Genomic DNA, 20,762 nt, shown 5'->3' with positions numbered 1-20,762 from the left:
CATTGACCTCAGATTTTCAAATCTGCAAGATTCCAATAATGACCTGATCTAGAAAATAATTAAAATTATGTACTATAAAAATAACAGGCGTTGTTCTTTTCATAACTGTGTTCTGTGGGCAACATTTGAACAGGTGGATGGGTCACTAACTCACAATTTGATTACTAACCTTGTAGCTAATAATACAGTTAATTTTAAAAGTTCTTTATCCTTCGAAAGTCTGAAGGGCAGTCTCATCTGCATTTAATAAAGTAAATCCTCTAACATAATGTATAGTTTCACAACTCTAGTCAAGTTGGTTCTTTTGTACTGACATAAATATTGAACTAAAAGTAACAGAAAACTCTAATATAACAAAGATTACAAAGACAAATGTGAATTCCTGCACATATATTGAGAACAGTATAGCCCAGTGAATGGGCTTTAGGAACCAGAAATATTTTGATGTGTAGATCGATTTTTTTAATAGATGGAAGACATTCAGCAAAGATGAAGTCATATGGCAAGTCAAACAAACTATAAATAAAACAATATATCTGGCTTTTATTTATAGAAAATATCCTGTGTAAACAGTTTAGAGTCAAATCTTCATGCAAGTAAAAACTTAGAGGTTTTTATTCAACAGTTTTCTTCTAACAATTATGCTTTATAAACGACTTCATAGTGTGTCAAAATCCTGTTCCTCTTATGCCATTCATTTTTATGTCCTTAAGGGTTCTTGATGAGACAACATCCTTGATAAAAACGAAAAAGAGAAAAGGGGGAGGGAGTTGAAATAAGCATCATTTCTGGTCAAGTATTTATTACAATTTTAACCATTCACTATTTCATATAATTGGTCCTAGTTTTAATGAGGTACTGATAAAAGCAAGTAACCATCCTTGATAAATTATGCCACCAATTTCTTTTTAAAAACTCAGTGTCATTAACTACACTAATACCATTTTCTGCTATTTTTCTAAGTCGCATATTCTTTTTTGTCTTAGAAATGGGAAATGCAATATATAATAAAAAATTTAACTAGCACATACATTTTTCAACTCTGATTTTCATCACAATAAAAAAAAAGTTTTACACCTGTGTGTCTTGTGAATGCTTCTTATGTAGTTCATATAGCTCATTATAATCACTAGAAGAGTACCACATGTACTTTGCCATTAAGTAATTTAAAAATATTCTTAGTTGAACATAGAATATAATTCCCATTTTACAATGTATCTCAAAATTCTGACCTGATAAAATTAATTCTATTATTTTATTGCATTATTTTAACATTTTTCTGGAAAAAATATGGGGTTGTTTTCCATTGATCAAGTAGTAGAAAATATATTCTAAAATTGCTATGTAACACAGCATGTCAGAAAAACTTCCAAATTCTTATATAGAAATGTGTTCCTGAAAATAAATGCCATAATTTCATCATTGTTATTATCATGCTCCTCCCTCAGTAGAAAGTTTGTCCAGCTATGCTTCCCATCATTGTTGCTTATACATACATTTCTATGGGAAATGGTAGAAAATGTGATTTCTCTTATCTCAGAACATATAGGTTAATTTTTCCACATTTAGATGTGACTCATATAAATTCATTTATTTATCCAATGGCCAAAGAGACACAAATACCAAATAGCAAACAGGACTTTGATCTTAGACCACCCAGAAAACTTGTTGAATTAGCTAAAGCTTCTTGGAGTTCTCTTGCTTTAAAAAAAATAAACATTTTCCCCCCTCTATAATGACCATAAAGTAGGAGTGTTGCAGGACCTAATATGTCTGAAATTTATAGCATAATGAATCTCATAAATAACAATCTGAACAGAAAGAAAGAGTAGTTGGAGGCACAAATCTCTTCTTACCTTTCTCTTTGAACACATCTTGGGTAATTAAATTGTCCTCTGTCACACTGCACTCGGAATTCAGATACAGGACCTGGAATCCCAGCTATGTAAGTATCTCTCTTACAAAGAAACTCAACATACTCGCCATGGAAAATATATGGTCTATTGTCAAAATTCCATTTCAGGAGTAAATTATTATTTTCCATTGTATCAAAAGATAAAGTGCAAGGCTCTGGGGAAAAACAAAACAAAACTATCTTGATGCCTTTCAGTATTAGCCACTGTATTGCTTTCTCATAATGACCTTAAAATTCCCAGGCATTAGAGCAGTGAGTAAGTTAGAACTAATATTTAAGTCAGAAAATATATGCAAAGGTCACAGAAAGCAGTCTATTATTTATCTCTGTTGCCTTGAATTTGGAAAAAGGTTACATCCTACCAGTTTACTGAGTTTTATGCCATTAAGTTTTTCAAAGACAGCAAAAAAAGATGTTTTTAAAAAATATTGATTAGTAGTAATAGTCATTGAAATAGTTTTTTTCCCCCTTTTTCTTCTTCAGAAAGTACAAATAAAACATTCATGGGACAAACCATCAATTGCTGGACAGATAGTATTTTATGGAAGGGTAGAAACAAGCTGGACTCTTGACATTGACTCAATCCAAGAAAGTGGAAGAGAGAAAGGAATAAAGACAAAAATGTTTCTCCATCTATTTGTGTCCTCTTTGATTTCTTTCATTAGTGTTTTATAGTTTTCTATATATAGGTCTTTTGTTTCTTTAGGCAGATTTATTACTAAGTATTTTATTCTTTTTATTGCAATGGTGAATGGTATTGTTTCCTTAATTTCTCTTTCTGTTTTCTCATTGTTAGTGTATAGGAATGCAAGGGATTTGTGTGTTAATTTTATATCCTGCAACTTTATTATATTCATTGATTAGCTTTAGTAATTTTCTGGTAGAGTCTTCAGGGTTTTCTACATAGAGAATCATGTCATCTGCAAACAGTGAGAGTTTTACTTTTTCTTTTCCTATCTGGATTCCTTTTATTTCTTTTTTTGCTCTGATGAAATAGACCATGTTCATGGATTGGAAGAATCAATATGGTGAAAATGAGTATACTACCTAAAGCAATCTATAGGTTCAATACAATCCCTATCAAGCTACCAACGGTATTTTTCACAGAAATAGAACAAATAATTTCACAACTTGTATGGAAATACAAAAAACCTCGAATAGCCAAAGCAATCTTGAGAAAAAGGAATGGAACTGGAGGAACCAACCTGCCTGACTTCAGGCTCTACTACAAAGCCACAGTCACCAAGACAGTATGGTACTGGCACAAAGACAGAAATATAGATCAATGGAACAAAACAGAAAGCCCAGAGATAAATCCACATACCTATGGACACCTTATCTTTGACAAAGGAGGCAAGAATATAAAATGGAGAAAAGATAACCTCTTTAACAAGTGGTGCTGGGAAAATTGGTCAACCACTTGTAAAAGAATGAAACTAGAACACTTTTTAACACCATAAACAAAAATAAACTCAAAATGGATTAAAGATCTAAATGTAAGACCAGAAACTATAAAACACCTAGAGGAGAACATAGGGAAAACACTCTCTGACATAAATCACAGCAAAATCTTCTATGATCCACCTACCAGAATATTGGAAATAAAAGCAAAAGTAAACAAATGGGACCTAATGAAACTGAAAAGCTTTTGCACAACAAAGGAAACTATAAGCAAGGTGAAAAGACAGCCTTCAGAATGAGAGAAAATAATAGCAAATGAAGCAACAGACAAAGAAGTAATCTCAAAAATATACAAGCAACTCCTGAAGCTCAATTCCAGAAAAATAAACGACCTAATCAAAAAATGGGCCAAAGAACTAAACAGACATTTCTCCAAAGAAGACATACAGATGGCTAACAAACACATGAAAAGATGCTCCACATCACTCATCATCAGAGAAATGCAAATCAAAACCACAGTGAGGTACCATTTCAAGCCAGTCAGAATGGCTGCTATCCAAAAGTCTATAAGCAACAAGTGCTAGAGAGGGTGCGGAGAAAAGGGAACCCTCTTTCACTGTTGGTGGGAATGCAAACTAGTACAGCCACTATGGAGAACAGTGTGGAGATTCCTTAAAAAACTGGAAATAGAACTGCCATATGACCCAGCAATCCTAGTCCTGGACATACACACCGAGGAAACCAGATCTGAAAGAGACACGTGCACCCCAATGTTCATCGCAGCACTGTTTATAATAGCCAGGACATGGAAGCAGCCTAGATGCCCATCAGCAGATGAATGGATAAGGAAGCTGTGGGACATATACACCATGGAATTTTACTCAGCCATTAAAAAGAATTCATTTGAATCAGTTCTAATGAGATGGATGAAACTGGAGCCCATTATACAGAGTGAAGTAAGCCAGAAAGATAAAGAACATTACAGCATACTAACACATATATACGGAATTTAGAAAGATGGTAACGATAACCCTATATGCAAGACAGAAAAAGAAACACAGATGTATAGAACAGACTTTTGGACTCTGTGGGAGAGGGCGAGGGTGGGATGATCTGAGATCAATCAACAGCATTGAAACATGTATATTATCAATAGTGAAACAGACCACCAGTCCAGGTTTGATGCATGAGACAAGTGCTCAGGGCTGGTACTTCTGTATCTTTAATTTGATTTTTATAAGTATTTGCAACACCATATTTAAAGAAGAATACTAGAAGATTTACTATAAGATTAGAACACAAGGATACCCACCACTTCTTCTATTCAGCATTGTACAAAAGTTCGAGATAGTGAAATAAGAAAATAAATGAAAGTCAGATATAAACACAAAGAAATTTTTCTTTTTATTTAAAAATATGCTATTTTATGACTCCCGAGAATCTTGGGAAATATTGTTACTTCCATAGGATGCCTTGCCAACGAGGCATGAACATGTTTCATCTTCTAGGTTGAGGAGGCCATTCCTATATTTGCTCCTGCTGTCCTCATGTTTCCTAGCAGCACCAACACACCGACTGCGGTAGCCTGGTTACACACACCGCATGGCTTATACACCCTGGAGGTCCTGCTAACCCTGTAGCTGATGTATGGGTTGTACTTAAAAAGTACGCATTAGGAGGGCTGGATTCCCATTATTGATGATCTAGAGGATCACCTGGGGCTTCTCAGGTGGCACTAGTGGTAGAGAATCTGCCCGCCAATGCAGGAGATGCAAGAGACACAGGTTCGATTCCTGGGTCGGGAAGATCCCCTGGAGTAGAAAATGGCAACCTGTTCTGGTATTCTTGCCTGAGAACAATCTCATGGACAGAGGGGCCTGCAGGGCTACAGTCCATGGGTTGCAAAGAGTTGGGCACGACTGAGCGAATAAGCACACGCAATAACCAAATCTAGAGCAAAGAGTAGAAACCAGGAAATAAACAGGCACACTAATTAAATAAAACAAATGCAAACTTAAGTGCTATATTAGCGTTCAGTTCAGTCGCTCAGTTGTGTCTGACTCTTTGTGACCCCATGAACTGCAGCACGCCAGGCCTCCCTGTCCATCACCAACTGCCAAAGTCTACCAACCCATGTCCATTGAGTCGGTGATGCCATCCAACCATCTCATCCTATATTAGTGTTATATCAACTCAAAGAGAAGAGAAAGTGGAAAATATGGCTCAGCTTGAACAAATAGAGACACACGTAGTACTACATACCCAAACACGATGGTGGTGTGGTCCACACGCCCTCTAAGCAATAGGACTCCCTAGCCCCTTGAAGGAAGTGGTGCTCAAAACATATGTATTCTACTGAAGAACCATTTTCATAGGTGTTGAGTGTTGAACTCTTAATAACTCCATTTTTAATAGCTGGGGGAGATGCACACATTCTTTTAGATTCTGCAAAAACAATTGTTAAAGTCCACAATGAATTGCTACAGTAGGTGGCCAGTGCTTTTATAACTGCTATAGAAATAAAACAAGATATTTCATGTCCAAGCATTTTTAAGACAACTCTCAAGTAGTTTTTAAAAATCAAAAGCATTTTCTGCCATCACTTCATACATAAAATTTATGATTGCAATTAGAATCTCATAGCATTAAATACACATTTAAAACTAGCAAAGTATTAACCATCATGATTTTACTTTTCCCCTGTCTTCCAAAAGTGAAAGCGAGTAAAATCTGTCTCAAAGACATGTTTCTGAATGCATTTTCTTCCTTTTTTCCTTACTAAAAGTGACAGTCCCCTGTCTAAGAAGTCCACAAATTCTCTCCCTCTACTTCAAGTTCCCTTCTGAGGCAACGCTCCCCAGCTCACCCTGAGGTGAGCTTTACAAGCTTACTGATTGCTCACAAGAAAGTGATCCATCCTCTGAAAATCTGGTGACATTCGCAAAATCTCATGATTTCTCCTTTTATAAAATTGACTTATGAAGTTAAAAGACATCCTCATTGTCATTCTATTTAAGGGTATGTACTAACTGGAAATTGATCAGCTCATTCCCAGTTTTATAGATTGGATGGTGAGGGTAGTAGATAGCTTAGGGTCTTATCCTTTGAACCATATCGATCACCTGTGATATTGGTCACCTAAGAAATTGTCAGGAAACACTGTTTGCTTTTTTCTTGGCTGCAGCATGCAGAACTTTCCTGGACTAGGGATCGGAAAATGAGGCCCCTGCAGTGAAATTAATGGAGCCTTCACCGCTGGACCATCAGGGAAGTCAGGAAGCACTGTTGTTTTACCTTTTCTAATACATGAAGGATATTTCACTTCTCCTCTATTACACTGCACAGATAATTCAGAGGGTGGGGTTGATGGAGACAGCTCATATCCCTGCTTACATACAAAATCGATTAAATCTCCATGTAAGATCTTTCCCTCATAACTCCACTTCATCTGCACGTTATTTCTGTGCATGTCACCCATGTTAACAGTACACGGCTCTGTAAAACAAAGACTGTTTTAAATTCTTTTCTCATCTTACAAGAATGAGAGTGATACATTTTTACAATAAAATTATGATAAGCACCAAAAGCAGTATTTTATACTTACTGGTTTGTATTATTAAAGCTCTTCACATACACAATAAAATATACATTACATTATTATCAAGTGAATTTATATATTTCATATAACTCTGTTATACCATAAATTAAAACCAATTATTTTGAAATATTAAAAATATTGTTTAGGGCCAGCAACCACTTAGATTTGTCATGATTTCCTTTCTACAAAATAAAAACCTTCAAACACAAAATATACTTATTGTGTTATATTTGTGGGACACCTGTCACTTGATATTTATCAGCAAATAAAACAAAGCTCCTTGACTTCTAACTGGGAGAAATGCAATACAATAAACAATAAATGTACTAAATATATGGATCTTATTTGTCCATCTTTAAACGACATATGTAAGTGAGGCAGAAGAATGAAGAGTGGAGGGGAGGGGCTGTCACAGAGCTGAGGGAAGAGAGGTTATGCTTCTAGGTAAGGTGGTGGGGACAGGCTTGGGTGCGCATGCGTGGTAAGTTGCTTTGGTCATGTATGACTCTTCACAATCCCATGGACTGTAGCCTGCCAGGCTCCTCTATCCATGGGGTTCTTCAGACAAGGATACTGGAGTGGGTTGCCATTTCCTCCTCCAGGGGATCTTCTCGACCCAGGGATTGGACCCACATCTCTTATGTCTCCTACATTGGCAGGTGGGTTCTTTACCTCTAGCACCACCTGGTAAGCCCTGTGGTGACTATAGTTAGCAATATTATTTGGTACACTTAAAAGACACCAAAAGAGTGGAACTTAAATGCTCTCATCATGACAACAGCCCCCTAAATTACTCGAGGTGAAGGATATGTAAACCAAATTTATCATGTAATAATTTCACAGTGTGTGTGTAGAATCATCACACTGTACACCTCAAATCCATGCAATGTTATATGTCAACTGCATCTCAATAAAGCAGGGGGAAAATTTGTTTTAATTCAATGTGTTCTCTATCTTACCTAAGCAAACAGGTGGTGATGACCATCTTCCTTGTTCACAATGAGATATTTTTGCTCCTCTCAATAAGTAATATTCATTGCATCTATATTCCACAGAGGATCCTGTTGGGTAGCTTGCCAATAATTCACCAATAATAGCCCCATTTATTACATCAGGTGGAGGATTACAATTCTCAGTATTTTCTAAGAAAAGAGGTTACTTTTAGATTAACATGAACTTATAATAACATAATGACATAATACAGTTGCCCACACAATCGTCCTTCAATACTTGTACTATGTCATTTAGGACAACTGATTTCTGAATTCATCAGAAATTAGAGAAACATCATTCAGCTACGTATTATTACAATTTACTAAGCAAAACAAAACAGCAAATGTTTTGCTGAAGAACAAGTATGGGTCTTTTTCTGGCTTACAAAGGAATCATGCTATAGATATTCTTAAGATGTGTGGAAAGGTAAAGAGTGTTCTTTGACCTAAAGATTATGGTCTGTTCTAAAACTGTCATTTGTCATTATCCTGTTTTATTTTTTCCTTCTCCTCCTCTTCATCTCAGATCTCAGTCAACCCTTGGGTAAAAAGTTTCATTTTTCTGTCTGTAAGAGTTTTGCTTTTACTCCACCAATTTCTCCAGCATCCTTAGTAGCTTTTCTCTTATGCAATAGTTATCCTTGGTAAACATGTGGAGGTCTCTCCAGGATCTGGACAAGAAATGAGGATGACAGGAAGGGTAGCATCCCGGAGCTGTAACCTGGTCGTGTCTTGAGTTAAATGAAAGGCCAGGTACATGGCTCAGAGGGTGGGGGAGTCAGAATGCACAGATGCAAAAATATCAGAATCAGGACATTCGAAAACTGTTTTCCTATTCTTTATATTGCATTAAAAATACGAATCTACAGAGAGCTTCATATGCTGCAGAAAAATGGGAGAGTAGGTGCTCTATCTGTGCATGACAGACTCTTCTAAGCAATGGACTATTGCTATAAGCGTGCGGATTAAACAAAGAGAATGGAAATTCTACACGCTAGGCTTAGCTCCGGATATGACACGCTGCACACGTACCAACACACTCAGGGGGGAGGGTCCACTTCCCACGGCGGCACGTTATTTCCCCTGGTCCACGGAGGTGATACCCCCTCTCACACGCGTATGTCACCGTGTCCCCGCTGTGATAAACCTCGGAGGACGGGTTTGCTGAGCCGTTCCCCACCGAGGGTGGGGCCTCACAGGTCGCCCTCTGCTTGTCCTCTGGAAAGGACAATGAAGAGAGAAGAGGCCATTTAGCGCCACACGCAGGTTTCCCGTCAGGGAAAGCTTATTTGAGGAGCTGCTGACCAGCGCATTTGGGAGGCTCCGTCCATTTCCCGTTTTCACAGCGTATCTCTTCTGCCCCCTGCAAGGCGAAGCTAAGTCCACATTCTATACGAACTGTTTCTCCGTGACGGTAGGAGGCTGAGTACGTTTGAAGTTTGGAGTTCAGAGGCAGAGGGGGAGGAGGACACCGATTTCTTCTTCCTTATGGAGAAGCATCAGGATGTTTAGTGGTATAGTCACCAGAAAAAGCAGTTAAGATCTCACAAGCACACTGGCTGTGCTTGAGATGGGGCCCTAAGAAGTCTGGCCGGCAGACTGGGGGCACCCCGGGATCCCCACACCCTGACAGTCACTTCCTTGGGTCACGCCCTCCCCAGGAGCAGGAACTGGACTTGCTTCTAACCGATGAACACAGCGGAGATGATGAGATGATGTGACTGTGTTTGACACAGCCACAAGGATGGAGGCGTGATCACGCACACATGTTCATGCAACTCCGTGTGGCAAGGCCCTTCTTGCCAGAGACTGTCCCCCTACTGATCTGGAGGAGAAACCGCCTTGTCCGTGAGCGTCCAAAGAGGGAGGAGGACCACGGGGCAAGGGGCACAGGGCTGCCTCCAGGGGGCAGCCAGCAGGCCCTGAGACCCTCGGCCCAGTAGCCGCCAAGCTCCGAAACCTGCCACGGATCACAGAAAGCTTGGATGCAAGGTTCTTCCCCTGTCCAACCTCAGATGACACTGCGGCTTGCCTATCGCTCCACCAGACACGGACACACAGCTACAGCTGACCCACACTTGTGTGTGGTTTTAAGCTGTTGCTCAGTCACTCAATCATATCTGAGTGACGGGACTCCATGGAAAGTAGCCCACCAGGCTCCTCTGTCCATGGGATTTCCCAGGCAAGAATACTGGAATGGGTTGCCATTTCCGTCTCCAGGGTTTAAGCTGTTAAGTTCATGCAATAGAACACAAAAAAGAGAATTTTACATTCATTATCTCCTTTAATCTTAAAATAACTTTGTTAAGTGGGGACTATTTCATCTCCCATGTTATAGACAGAGGATCTAAAACTTAAGAAGTAAGTAAATTATTAATAAGTGGTGGATCTTGGCATTCCTGAACCTGCGTCTATATGAATTAAAATCTCCTCCTCTTAACTATTCTAAAATACTGACTATATCCATTTCGACTGCTGAGACCACAGCACAATGGAGTGGCTTCACATACCACACGTTTATTCTGTTACAGTTCTGGAAACCCAAGTCCAGAATCGGCTTCACTGGGCTGAGATCTGGGTGTTGGGAGAACTGCGTTTTCTCCAGAGGCTTTAGGGAGGAAGTGGCTTGTCTGCCTCTGCAGCTCCCGGGGGCTGCCAGCTCGCCTCGGCTCGTGACTCCTTCCTTTTCCACTCCAACCTTTGCTTCCCCTGTCACCTTTCATACTTGATCCTCTGTAGTCAAATCTCGCTCTTCCTCTTTTAATGGTTGTGATTACATTTATAGCCCACAAGGATAATCCCAGATTATTATCCCCATCTCAAGATCCTTAACTCCATGACATCTGCGAAGTCCCCATTGTTCCATAAGGGAACAGTTACTGGTTCCAGGGAGTCGTATATGAGTATCTTATCCTCCCAGGGATGGGAGGGCAGGGAGGCGTTATTCAGATTATGATACTGCCCATCTTAGATCTAAGGACTATTTACTAGAAAAAAATAGCGTGGACGTTGGCATCTGACTAATTTTCGGTGCGGGGAGAGGAGTGTGGAATAGGTGATAAGTAGGTAGGTTTGCCCTTTATTATTTTTTTTAATGTTTATTTATTTTGGCTGCATTGGGTCTTAGCTGCAGCATGCAGCATCTTTTCATTGCTGCGGCTCTCAGCCTTCCCTGGGGCACCTGGGCTCCTAAATGCTGTGTGGGCATTGTTGCCCCAGAGCATGTGGGATCTTAGTTCTGAGATCAGGGATCTGAGATCACCTCTGTACATGTGGCCCCACACCATCAGTCAGAAGCTTCAGTGCTTGTTCGAACACCTTACACCTGACTTTATGATACCATTCTTCACATGGTATCAATTACTCTTTTGTATCTGTTTCTTCTGCTAGACCAGAACGTTCTCCATGGAACACTGCAGTGTGATTACATGACTATCGAATTGCTGTCTCCTAACAGGTAATCATCCCACCTGCCTGAACACAGCCAGCGACACAATGGAACCACCGATGTCCCGTGAGGGCAGCTCCTCCTGGAAGCCTTCAGTTTTCCTCTGCACTCTGGGTAACTTCGTGATGCTTTTTCTGCACTTTGTCCCACTACTTTGAAGCCTGTGTTTTTACATCAGGGAATGTGTGGCCCAGGAATAAGAAAGTACCTTTACACAGCTTCCACCCTGGCACAATTAATCTAGTTAATTCCCAATAAGAAGAATGATTCATTACAATAAAAGATTTATAATTTATTACAGATTTTTAACAACATATTTAAAAGCTATATCCACTCTACAGACTAACATAAAAATTAAGCATATTAATTATATACTCAGATTAAATGTATTAAAGATTGCTGAAAATAGCAGTAATTTAAAAGACAATATTTATTTTTAAAAATAGGAATTGGAAGAATGCTTACATATCATCAAAGACTTTTTTTTTATAGAAATTAAAACCAATTCAGATAATATTTTATTTGTGAATGAAATTTTAAAAGTTACCTTCACAGACAGGAGATTCTGGGTACCAACCAAAGTTATAGCACTGAATTAAGTCAGAGCCGCTTAGATAATAATTTTTATGACAGAAAAACTGAACTACATCTCCTTCTTCATAGGTTTGCTTTACAGGATGAAAATAACCATTTTCTATTACTCTTAAAGAAGAGCATTTTAACTCTAAAAATGAAAAAACAAACAAAAAACAAAGACGTGTTATTTTTCCTGCTAGAACAAAATCCACTTACTACTTACATGCCATATCTGAATTAGAAATCAGCAACTTTGCTATTATCCACAGCAAAGTTTGTCAATTTATACATTTATTAAATATCAATAAACTCATTTTAAGTATCTGAGCTAAGAGGATTCTTCTTTGAGAGATTGAAAAAAGGAAAGCCATACTGTCAACATCTTTAACATCAGAAGCAAAAAAGCAAACTTAAGGAAAAGGGAGCATAATTAGCCTAACAAGTCGCACCCATTTCTGGGAGGGACTTTTTCAGAGTGAAAGCAGTTGTCTTCCAGGGGAGAACCTACTGGTACACTGCGGGGTGAGGGCCCATCCATACGGGCGACACTCCACCTCCTCCGTCCCCTTCCCAGAAGCTGTGCGGTACCCAGAGGCACACTCGTATCGAACTTTGTCCTTCACTTTGAATGTCTTCTGTGCTGTGAGATAATTTCCATGATGCAATTCAGGGGCCACACATGCTTCTAAAACAAAACATTAACGTCATTTGTTTTATGGACTTCATCCCTGAATCTAGAATATTAAAAGGAAATCTCAAAAAGTATTTTCAACTTTTATTTACTTTGAATATTAACAAACATATGACAGAATCAACTCTCAGCAAAACTGAAAAATAATCAAAGTTTGCCTTTGTCCATTGAGTCCTTTTTTAATGCACTCTGCGTCCTAACCCTACCTGTCTTCTCTCCTTCAAATTCTACTCTGGTGTATTTGGCCAAAGGCCGCAACTCAACAGAAGGCTTGTGCATTAGCAATTTTTTGATGATGTCCCATCAGTGGGTTTGTATAATTTAAATACAAATATAAATTATATATATAAAATATACATTACATATTTACATATATTATAATAATATATATTATATGATTATATTATATTATATTATAAAATACAATATATTATATTTATATATGATATATTTATAATGCAATTTTAATATATATAAATTATAGTATATATTACATAATATATATATTATATATAGTATACAGAAATTATATATTATATAACATATATTATAAAACTATATACTATATTATATCTACATATAATTACATAATATTTATTATATATAACATATTATATATTTCTAATATATATATAACTCAACAGAAGGCTTTGCGCATTAACAATTTTTTGATAATGTCCCATCTGTGGGTTTGTATAATTTAAATATAAATATATATATTAAGTATATATCTAGTATATGTTAAATATATATTATATATTTATGTATTATATATAATACATCATTATTATAATATATTATACATTTATGTATTATATATAATACATCATTATTATAATATATTATACATTTAAGTATATTTATATATAATCATATAATATATAGTATATAATGTATTATATATTTATATATTATGTATTATATTATATACAGTATATTATTATATATTTTATAATACATATTAAATATAAATTTTACACATACTATATATCATAGCTCTGTGATAATAATAATTATATATATCCTATTATATAATTATATATTATATATTATTATATTATATATTATTTAAATATGATATATTGTAACAATATATAATTTATAATTATATAATTATATATGTTATATAGTATATAACATATGATATTATATAACATATTATATAATATAAAATATGTATCATAACTCTGTGATATATAATTATAATATAATATATATAATATATATAATTGAGAGCTTGAAATTTATATAAACATATTATATAATATATAAATTATTATCACACATATTATTATGTTATGTAATATATATTAATATATATTAAATATATATATATATACTCATACACATCAGTTCAATCACTCAGTCATTTCTGACTCTTTGCAACCCCATGGACTCACCAACTCCCAGAGCTTACTCACACTCATGTCCAGTGATTTGGTGATGCCATCCAACCATCTCATCCTCTGTCATCCTCTTCTCTTCCTGCCTTCAATCTTTCCCAGCATCAGGGTCGTTTCAAATGAGTCAGTTCTTCACATTAAGTGGCCAAAGTACTGGCATTTCAGCTTCAGCGTTAGTCCTTCCAATGAATATTCAGGACTGATATCATTTAAGATGGATTGTTTGGATCTCCTTGCAGTCCAAGGGACTCTCAAGAGTCTTCTCCAACACCACAGTTCAAATGCATCAATTCTTCAGCACTCAGCTTTCTTCACAGTCCAACTCTCACATCCATACATGACCACTGGAAAAACCATAGCCTTGACTAGAAAAACCATAGCCTTTGTTGGCAAAGTAATGTCTCTGCTTTTTAATATGCTGTCTAGGTTGGTCATAACTTTTCTTCCAAAGAGCAAGTGTCTTTTAATTTCATGGCTTGCAGTCACCATCTGCAGTGATTTTGGAGCCAAAAAAAAATAAAGTCTCTCACCATTTCCATTGTTTCCCCATCTATTTTCCATGAAATGATGGGACCAGATGCCATGATCTTAGTTTTCTGAATGTTGAGCTTTAAACCAACATTGTCACTCTCCTCTCACTTTCCTCAAGAGGCTCTTTAGTTCTTCTTTGCTTTCTGCCATAAGTGGTATCATCTGCATATCTGAGGTTATTGATATTTCTCCCAGCAATCTTGATTCCAGCTTGTCCTTCATCCAGTCCAGCCTTTCTCATGATACACACACACACACACACACACACACACATATTCAAATGATTGGATTATTTGATATTCGCTGGCAGAATAAAGTAATGTGCGCTATTTCAAATTCTTGTCAAATGAAGGAAATCATTTATATATGTTGCAAAAAACAGGTTCATTAAGGTTCTTTTCCTTTATCTTATGTCAATTCTTTTTTTTTTTTTTTTTTTACTAGCAGAAAGTAGGAATTCCTGGAGTAGGTGTGTTGTGGAAGATGGGATCCCTTGGATGAAGGAAACATGTAACATTTGAAGGAAACAGCATAATAGCTTCCTGCATTGGTAGAAATACTAAAAAATAAACTACATTTAAATAAAAATACCTGCCAATATAAGAAAGCACTAAACTTACTAAACTCCCAAGCTCTTTCTTGTCTTCTGGTTTAGGAGATGATTCTTAAACACGTACCATGTTCCTTCCTACAGGTTGGCTGGGAAGACCACCCATCAGTAAGGCATTGGACCACTTCTTCGTCCTGCCCTGCGATGGTTTTGTATCCTGATGCACAATGATAGCGCAGGTTCTCTTGTATTTTGTAGGATAATTTTGTATCAAAGATGTAACCATTCTTCAGGTCAGGCTTAGGGCACTTTTCTGTGGGAGAAAAATATTTCTTTTCTAAATTGATGAAATTAAGCTTGATTTTTTTAGTAAGTTGTAAAACTAACAATGCAAAAGTTTAATGTTATTCTTGGAGTTTTAAGGAGAAAAAATATTCACTTTTCTGTGAATTTTAAATAAGAGATTCACAATTCCTGGATTTATTTTAATTTTGGAAGTAGCTCTTTAAAAGCTGGTTCAGTTTGACACTGAAATTCTTGGTATGCACTGACTTCAATTTTCATAGTCAGCCCAACCCCTATCTCATCTACTTTAGAAAATATATCCAGAGATCTTCTAACCATCATTAACGGGAAATAGAAGGATTTTCTTTTAGGTTTATGTCCTAAAACTTTGAGTCCACTGCATTTGATAGTATTTAACATCATGTAACTAAAGCACATGTACCTACTCTATAAATCCTTATATAATCCTGCAGACAATTTATTGTGAAAATCGTGTTCATTTATTTTTTCAGCCTCTGATTGCCTACAAGCACAGTAAGACTCCTTACTCAGTCTATGTAGACTGTGACTGAGTCACAGACATGCTACTTCGAGTTCACAGAGCTAATTTTTAGTAAATACTTGGGACAGTGATGTGTTGAATAGGACATTTATCTTAGCGTCAAATGAAGTTCAGTTTTTGAGCATGATTAATGGATCCTCATAATAAACCAATTCAGAAAGGTGAAAGAGATTTGTCCAAGGTTAGTATTAGTTTAAATATGTCATACTTGCTGTGTGGAACCGCTCTATAGGGATTATCTCGCTGAAGTTGCATGATTTCCATTTTATAGATGAGAAAGTCCAGCCGAGAATGTTGAAGCCACTTCCCAGTGGTAGAGCCAGATCCACCAGAGCAGTCTGGCCGCAGAGGGTATGTCTCAACCCTGACCCCGCTGTGCTGACCCTCTTCATCCTCATCCAGCTCCTACTTCACTGCTCTCACAACATCTCATCTCAGATGCTTAACTTACTTTCATGCTCTAGTTATGAATGAGGTTCATTTATCGCAGTTAATCTATGATCCGTGTTAACACTAAAAGTGTAACGCTTAAATTGGTGGTCTGTCCACAAGTCATGGAATGGATAATTATCCCACCTGGATATGTTTACTGGACATATCAACCACTGTAAATAAACATCATACTTCTTCTAAATGAAACTGACACACAACTCTGCAGAACAGAACTTGGGAACTGTGTCATCAGAGAGAGGTCACCTGACCCCCTGGAAACCAGCTGACAGTCTCTAGTGTTTCTAGTGTAGCCTGACATGAAATATTGGGTTCTGCCAATCAGATTTCCTTTCCACAAATTTGAACTCAAAATTCAGAAAAACAGATCGTTCAAAGGATATTATGCAAGGAGAACTCATACAACAGAGGGAGGAGTCTTTCAAAGGATAAAATACTAGAGTAATAGCCTTATATTTCCTAAGCATCAGGTAGTTTTCAGGTTTCCGCAGAATTCTCTGCGTAAGTCCGTCATTCCTCAAAGTAACTATATGGTGTGTCTGTTCCTTGCCATGTGATGACAACAATTTCAATAATTGCCCTTATTCTCTTCTCAGAGTATTATTAAGAACAGATAAGGAGGCTTCCCTGGTGGCCCAGCTGTAAAGAATTCACCTGCCAGTGCAAGAAACATGGCTTTGATCCCTGATTCAGGAAGATCCCACACACTGAGGAGCAGCTGAGCCCATGAGCCACCACTTGGGCTTGTGGCCTGGAGCCCGGGAGCCTCAACAGCGGAGCCCACGTGCCAAGAGTAGGGAAGCCCGTGAGCCCAGAGCCTGGGCTCTGAGACAAGAGAGGCCACCTCGAGGAGAACCCCACGCTCCGCAACTAGAGCGTGGCTCCTGCTCACAGCAGCTAGAGAAAGTCCACACAGCAACGAAGACCCAGCACAGCCAAGAATAAAAACATAGATAAAACTGCTTTTAGAAAGATAAGGAAGATGACATTTTCATGAAAAACACGACTTATAGAATTTCAGAATATGCTTTCATTTTGTAAAAAAGACCGAGGGCCGATAGTTTTGTCCCTGCCTACCGAAAGGTTCAGACACCTGCCCTCTGGGGCCCCTAGTTTTACCAGCTAGTCTGTTTGTGAGTTATCCCATGAGACTGGCCCCACCGACTTACTGAAGCACTGTGGCTCGGGAGACCAGCCTGCCGCCGTACACGTGGTCCGCGCCTCGCGTTTGCCCGTTGCAGTCGTGTAACCAACCAAGCAGGAAAATGACAGGGTTTGGTTTATGCTCATTGGAAAGTAATAACTTTCAAAAGTATAGTAATACTGGGCAATCCTTCCATTCTCCACACTAGGAAAACCACAGGGCTTCTCTGAAATGAGTAAACAATAAGCTGCAAACTGAAAAATACATTTAAAACCATACAATTTGTGATCAAGTGACAATACATTTTACTTTTTTTATTTTATTTATTTTATTTTATTTATTTATTTTTATTTATTTATTTATTTTTTTCAGTGGGTTTTGTCATACATTGATGTGAATCAGCCATAGAGTTACACGAATTCCCCATCCCGGTCTCCCATCCCACCTCCCTCTCCACCTGATTCCCCCGGATCCTCCCAGCCCAACAGGCCCGAGCACCTGACTCATGCCTCCCACCTGGGCTGGTGGTCTGTTTCACCATAGATAATATACATGCTGTTCTTTCGAAACATCCCACCCTCCCCTTCTCCCACAGAGTTCAAAAGTCTGTTCTGTACTTCTGCGTCTCTTCTTCTGCCCTGCATATAGGGCCATCGTTACCATCTTTCTAAATTCCGTATATATGTGTTAGTATACTGTAATGTTCTTTATCTTTCTGGCTCACCTCACTCTGTATAATGGGCTCCAGTTTCATCCATCTCATTAGAACTGATTCAAATGAATTCTTTTTAACGGCTGAGTAATATTCCATGGTGTATATGTACCACAGCTTCCTTATCCATTCGTCTGCTGATGGGCATCTAGGTTGCTTCCATGTCCTGGCTATTATAAACAGTGCTGCGATGAACATTGGGGTGCATGTGTCTCTTTCAGATCTGGATTCCTCCGTGTGTATGCCCAGAAGTGGTATTGCTGGGTCATATGGCAGTTCTATTTCCAGTTTTTTAAGAAATCTCCACACTGTTTTCCATAGTGGCTGTACTAGTTTGCATTCCCACCAACAGTGTAAGAGGGTTGCCTTTTCTCCACACCCTCTCCAGCATTTATTGCTTGTAGACTTTTGGATAGCAGCCATCCTGACTGGCGTGTAATGGTACCTCATTGTGGTTTTGATTTGCATTTCTCTGATAATGAGTGATGTTGAGCATCTTTTCATGTGTTTGTTAGCCATCTGTATGTCTTCTTTGGAGAAATGTCTGTTTAGTTCTTTGGCCCATGAAGCTCAATTCCAGAAAAATAAATGACCCAATCAAAAAATTGGCCAAAGAACTAGACAATACATTTTAAAATTGAAAGTGTTTGCAGGCACTTTAGCCAGTACTTACTTTCTATTACTTAACGTTTTAAGGTACTTTTGTGACAATACTTTTCAATCAGAATTAATATGCTAGCAACCCCAACTCCCAATCGTCAGAATTAGTGTGGGTAGGCCACTTCCTCAGAGAAGCTTCCCCTAACTTTGTCAAGCAGCATGCTCTAATAGAAATAGAACACAGCTGACATTTCTTTGTGTGAAAGAAGATTATAACCACACAATAATTAGAAAATTACCTAGAATATTGCAATGTCTCATGGTATAGCTAATAGACAATTATATCAGCTGTTTTTTCCCCTATTTAGACAGAAAAATAAAAGGAAACTATTCATATAAAAATTATCTTATTGTAGAATTAAATGCATCAAATCAGATGAATTCTATTTCATAATTTTAATTGCAAAACCTCTTTTGGCAGAAAATTTGTAGTAAGCTATTCAAGTAAAAGCAGTTATAGATAATCTGTAGGCTATTTTAGTCAGCAAATTCCCTCCGGTGTTTGAAAAGAGCATTGTGGCTGTGGTTTCCTACTCTGCATATTCCTCTTGCTGACACTAGGTGACCTGCCTGGTCTCCCATCCCTGCAGCCCGAGAACACCGTGAACTACTCCTAAGGGGCCCACCCTTGTGCACTGCCCGCCTCACTCACACTCACTCACGACGTGAGTCAGACGGGGCAGGATGATTTGTAATAGGCAGTCCACAGGCAGCCCTCTCTGGACAGTCCTGAGTAAGCCCTGCCGTCCTGAGTGTTACCAAACCCCGCTTTCATTCTCAGACATGTCCTTGTTTACATATTCAATTGTATGGTCCTACTAATTATTTATACTACCTAATGTATTCAATCAAGGGCTTCCCAGGTGGTGCAGTGATTAAAAAAAAATCCACTTGCCAGTGCAGGAGATGCAAGCGATGTGGGTTCAATCCCTGTGTCGGGAAGATCCCCTCAAGGAGGAAATGACAATCCCCTCCTGTATCTTTCAACCAAAGAACAAATTAGGATAAAAATCAAGGCATCAAGAATCAAAAATCTTGCTTATGATTTGTGGTTTGTTCTTTTTCAAATTTCCCACATTAAGCTCTCACTGTAAGGACAGAGAACTAAAATTATACAAGCTTAGCAGTATTAGGAGTGGATTCTAGTCTAAAACTAGAATTAAGGTTAACTTAACTTCAAATGATGATACTTTTAGCCTAAAATATCCTTTAAGATATTTATATCCTGATCTCTTATGCCCTCAAAACTAGACGTGCTAAAGGTTTTCTTTTTTCTTTTTTTTTGGTCTTGTTTTGGATTTCTAAGTTATGTTACTTTAGGAATAGTTTAGTAGTTTTTCCCAAAGCAAAAAGTTTGTCTAAATATTATAACAAATTATAAGAATCTTTTTTATAAAACTGGTACATAAAAATGAAAGACTATATTCAAAATTTCAAAAGAAATAATGTTAGAATTTCCCTTTATAATTTTTAGAGAATAAAGAATATTAAAAATTAGTTTTACCTTCTGCATGGAGTTCTCCTGAGATGATTAATATGATAATCAAAGCCAAGCCTTTTGACCTCATCTTCTGTGGTGTGTTTTATAAAGGTTTTAACCATTCAAAAGTACTTAGGGACTCCTCATTAAGTACATAAAACTTCTCATGGAAAAAAAGTTAATTATTTACAACATCTAAGTCCCTTTGTAACAACCTTTATAATTGATTTAAAATAGATTAGGATAATACTAAAAATACCGAACTATGTTAATGGACAGTAGTTTTCATGCCACAGACCAATTGGAACATGATCACCAATAAGGGCAACAGTAAGAAAAGAAAAATAATTAACCCAGGCTGCAT

The 20,762-nt window shown here is 37.5% G+C and overlaps 1 protein-coding gene across 1 annotated transcript; it reads right to left on the bottom strand.

The window, feature by feature from the left end:
• Positions 1-700: 700 nt before the first annotated feature.
• Positions 701-20,486, bottom strand: F13B (coagulation factor XIII B chain). The gene is made up of 12 exons (XM_065937285.1): positions 20,423-20,486; positions 17,572-17,772; positions 15,233-15,418; positions 12,439-12,615; positions 11,902-12,078; positions 9,212-9,391; positions 8,939-9,124; positions 7,874-8,056; positions 6,611-6,811; positions 5,579-5,761; positions 1,857-2,070; positions 701-734 (listed from the first exon to the last, which is right to left on the bottom strand). Exons 1-12 carry the CDS (start codon positions 20,484-20,486, stop codon positions 701-703), a joined length of 1,986 nt encoding a protein of 661 aa, XP_065793357.1.
• Between the last annotated feature and the right edge of the window lie 276 nt (positions 20,487-20,762).

The sequence above is a fragment of the Muntiacus reevesi genome, chromosome 5, assembly GCF_963930625.1.
Source record: "Muntiacus reevesi chromosome 5, mMunRee1.1, whole genome shotgun sequence".
In the NCBI taxonomy this organism is placed as follows: Eukaryota; Metazoa; Chordata; class Mammalia; order Artiodactyla; family Cervidae; genus Muntiacus; species Muntiacus reevesi.
The sequence above is the reverse complement of the archived record's forward strand: the minus strand, read 5'-3'. Positions and strand labels throughout refer to the sequence as shown.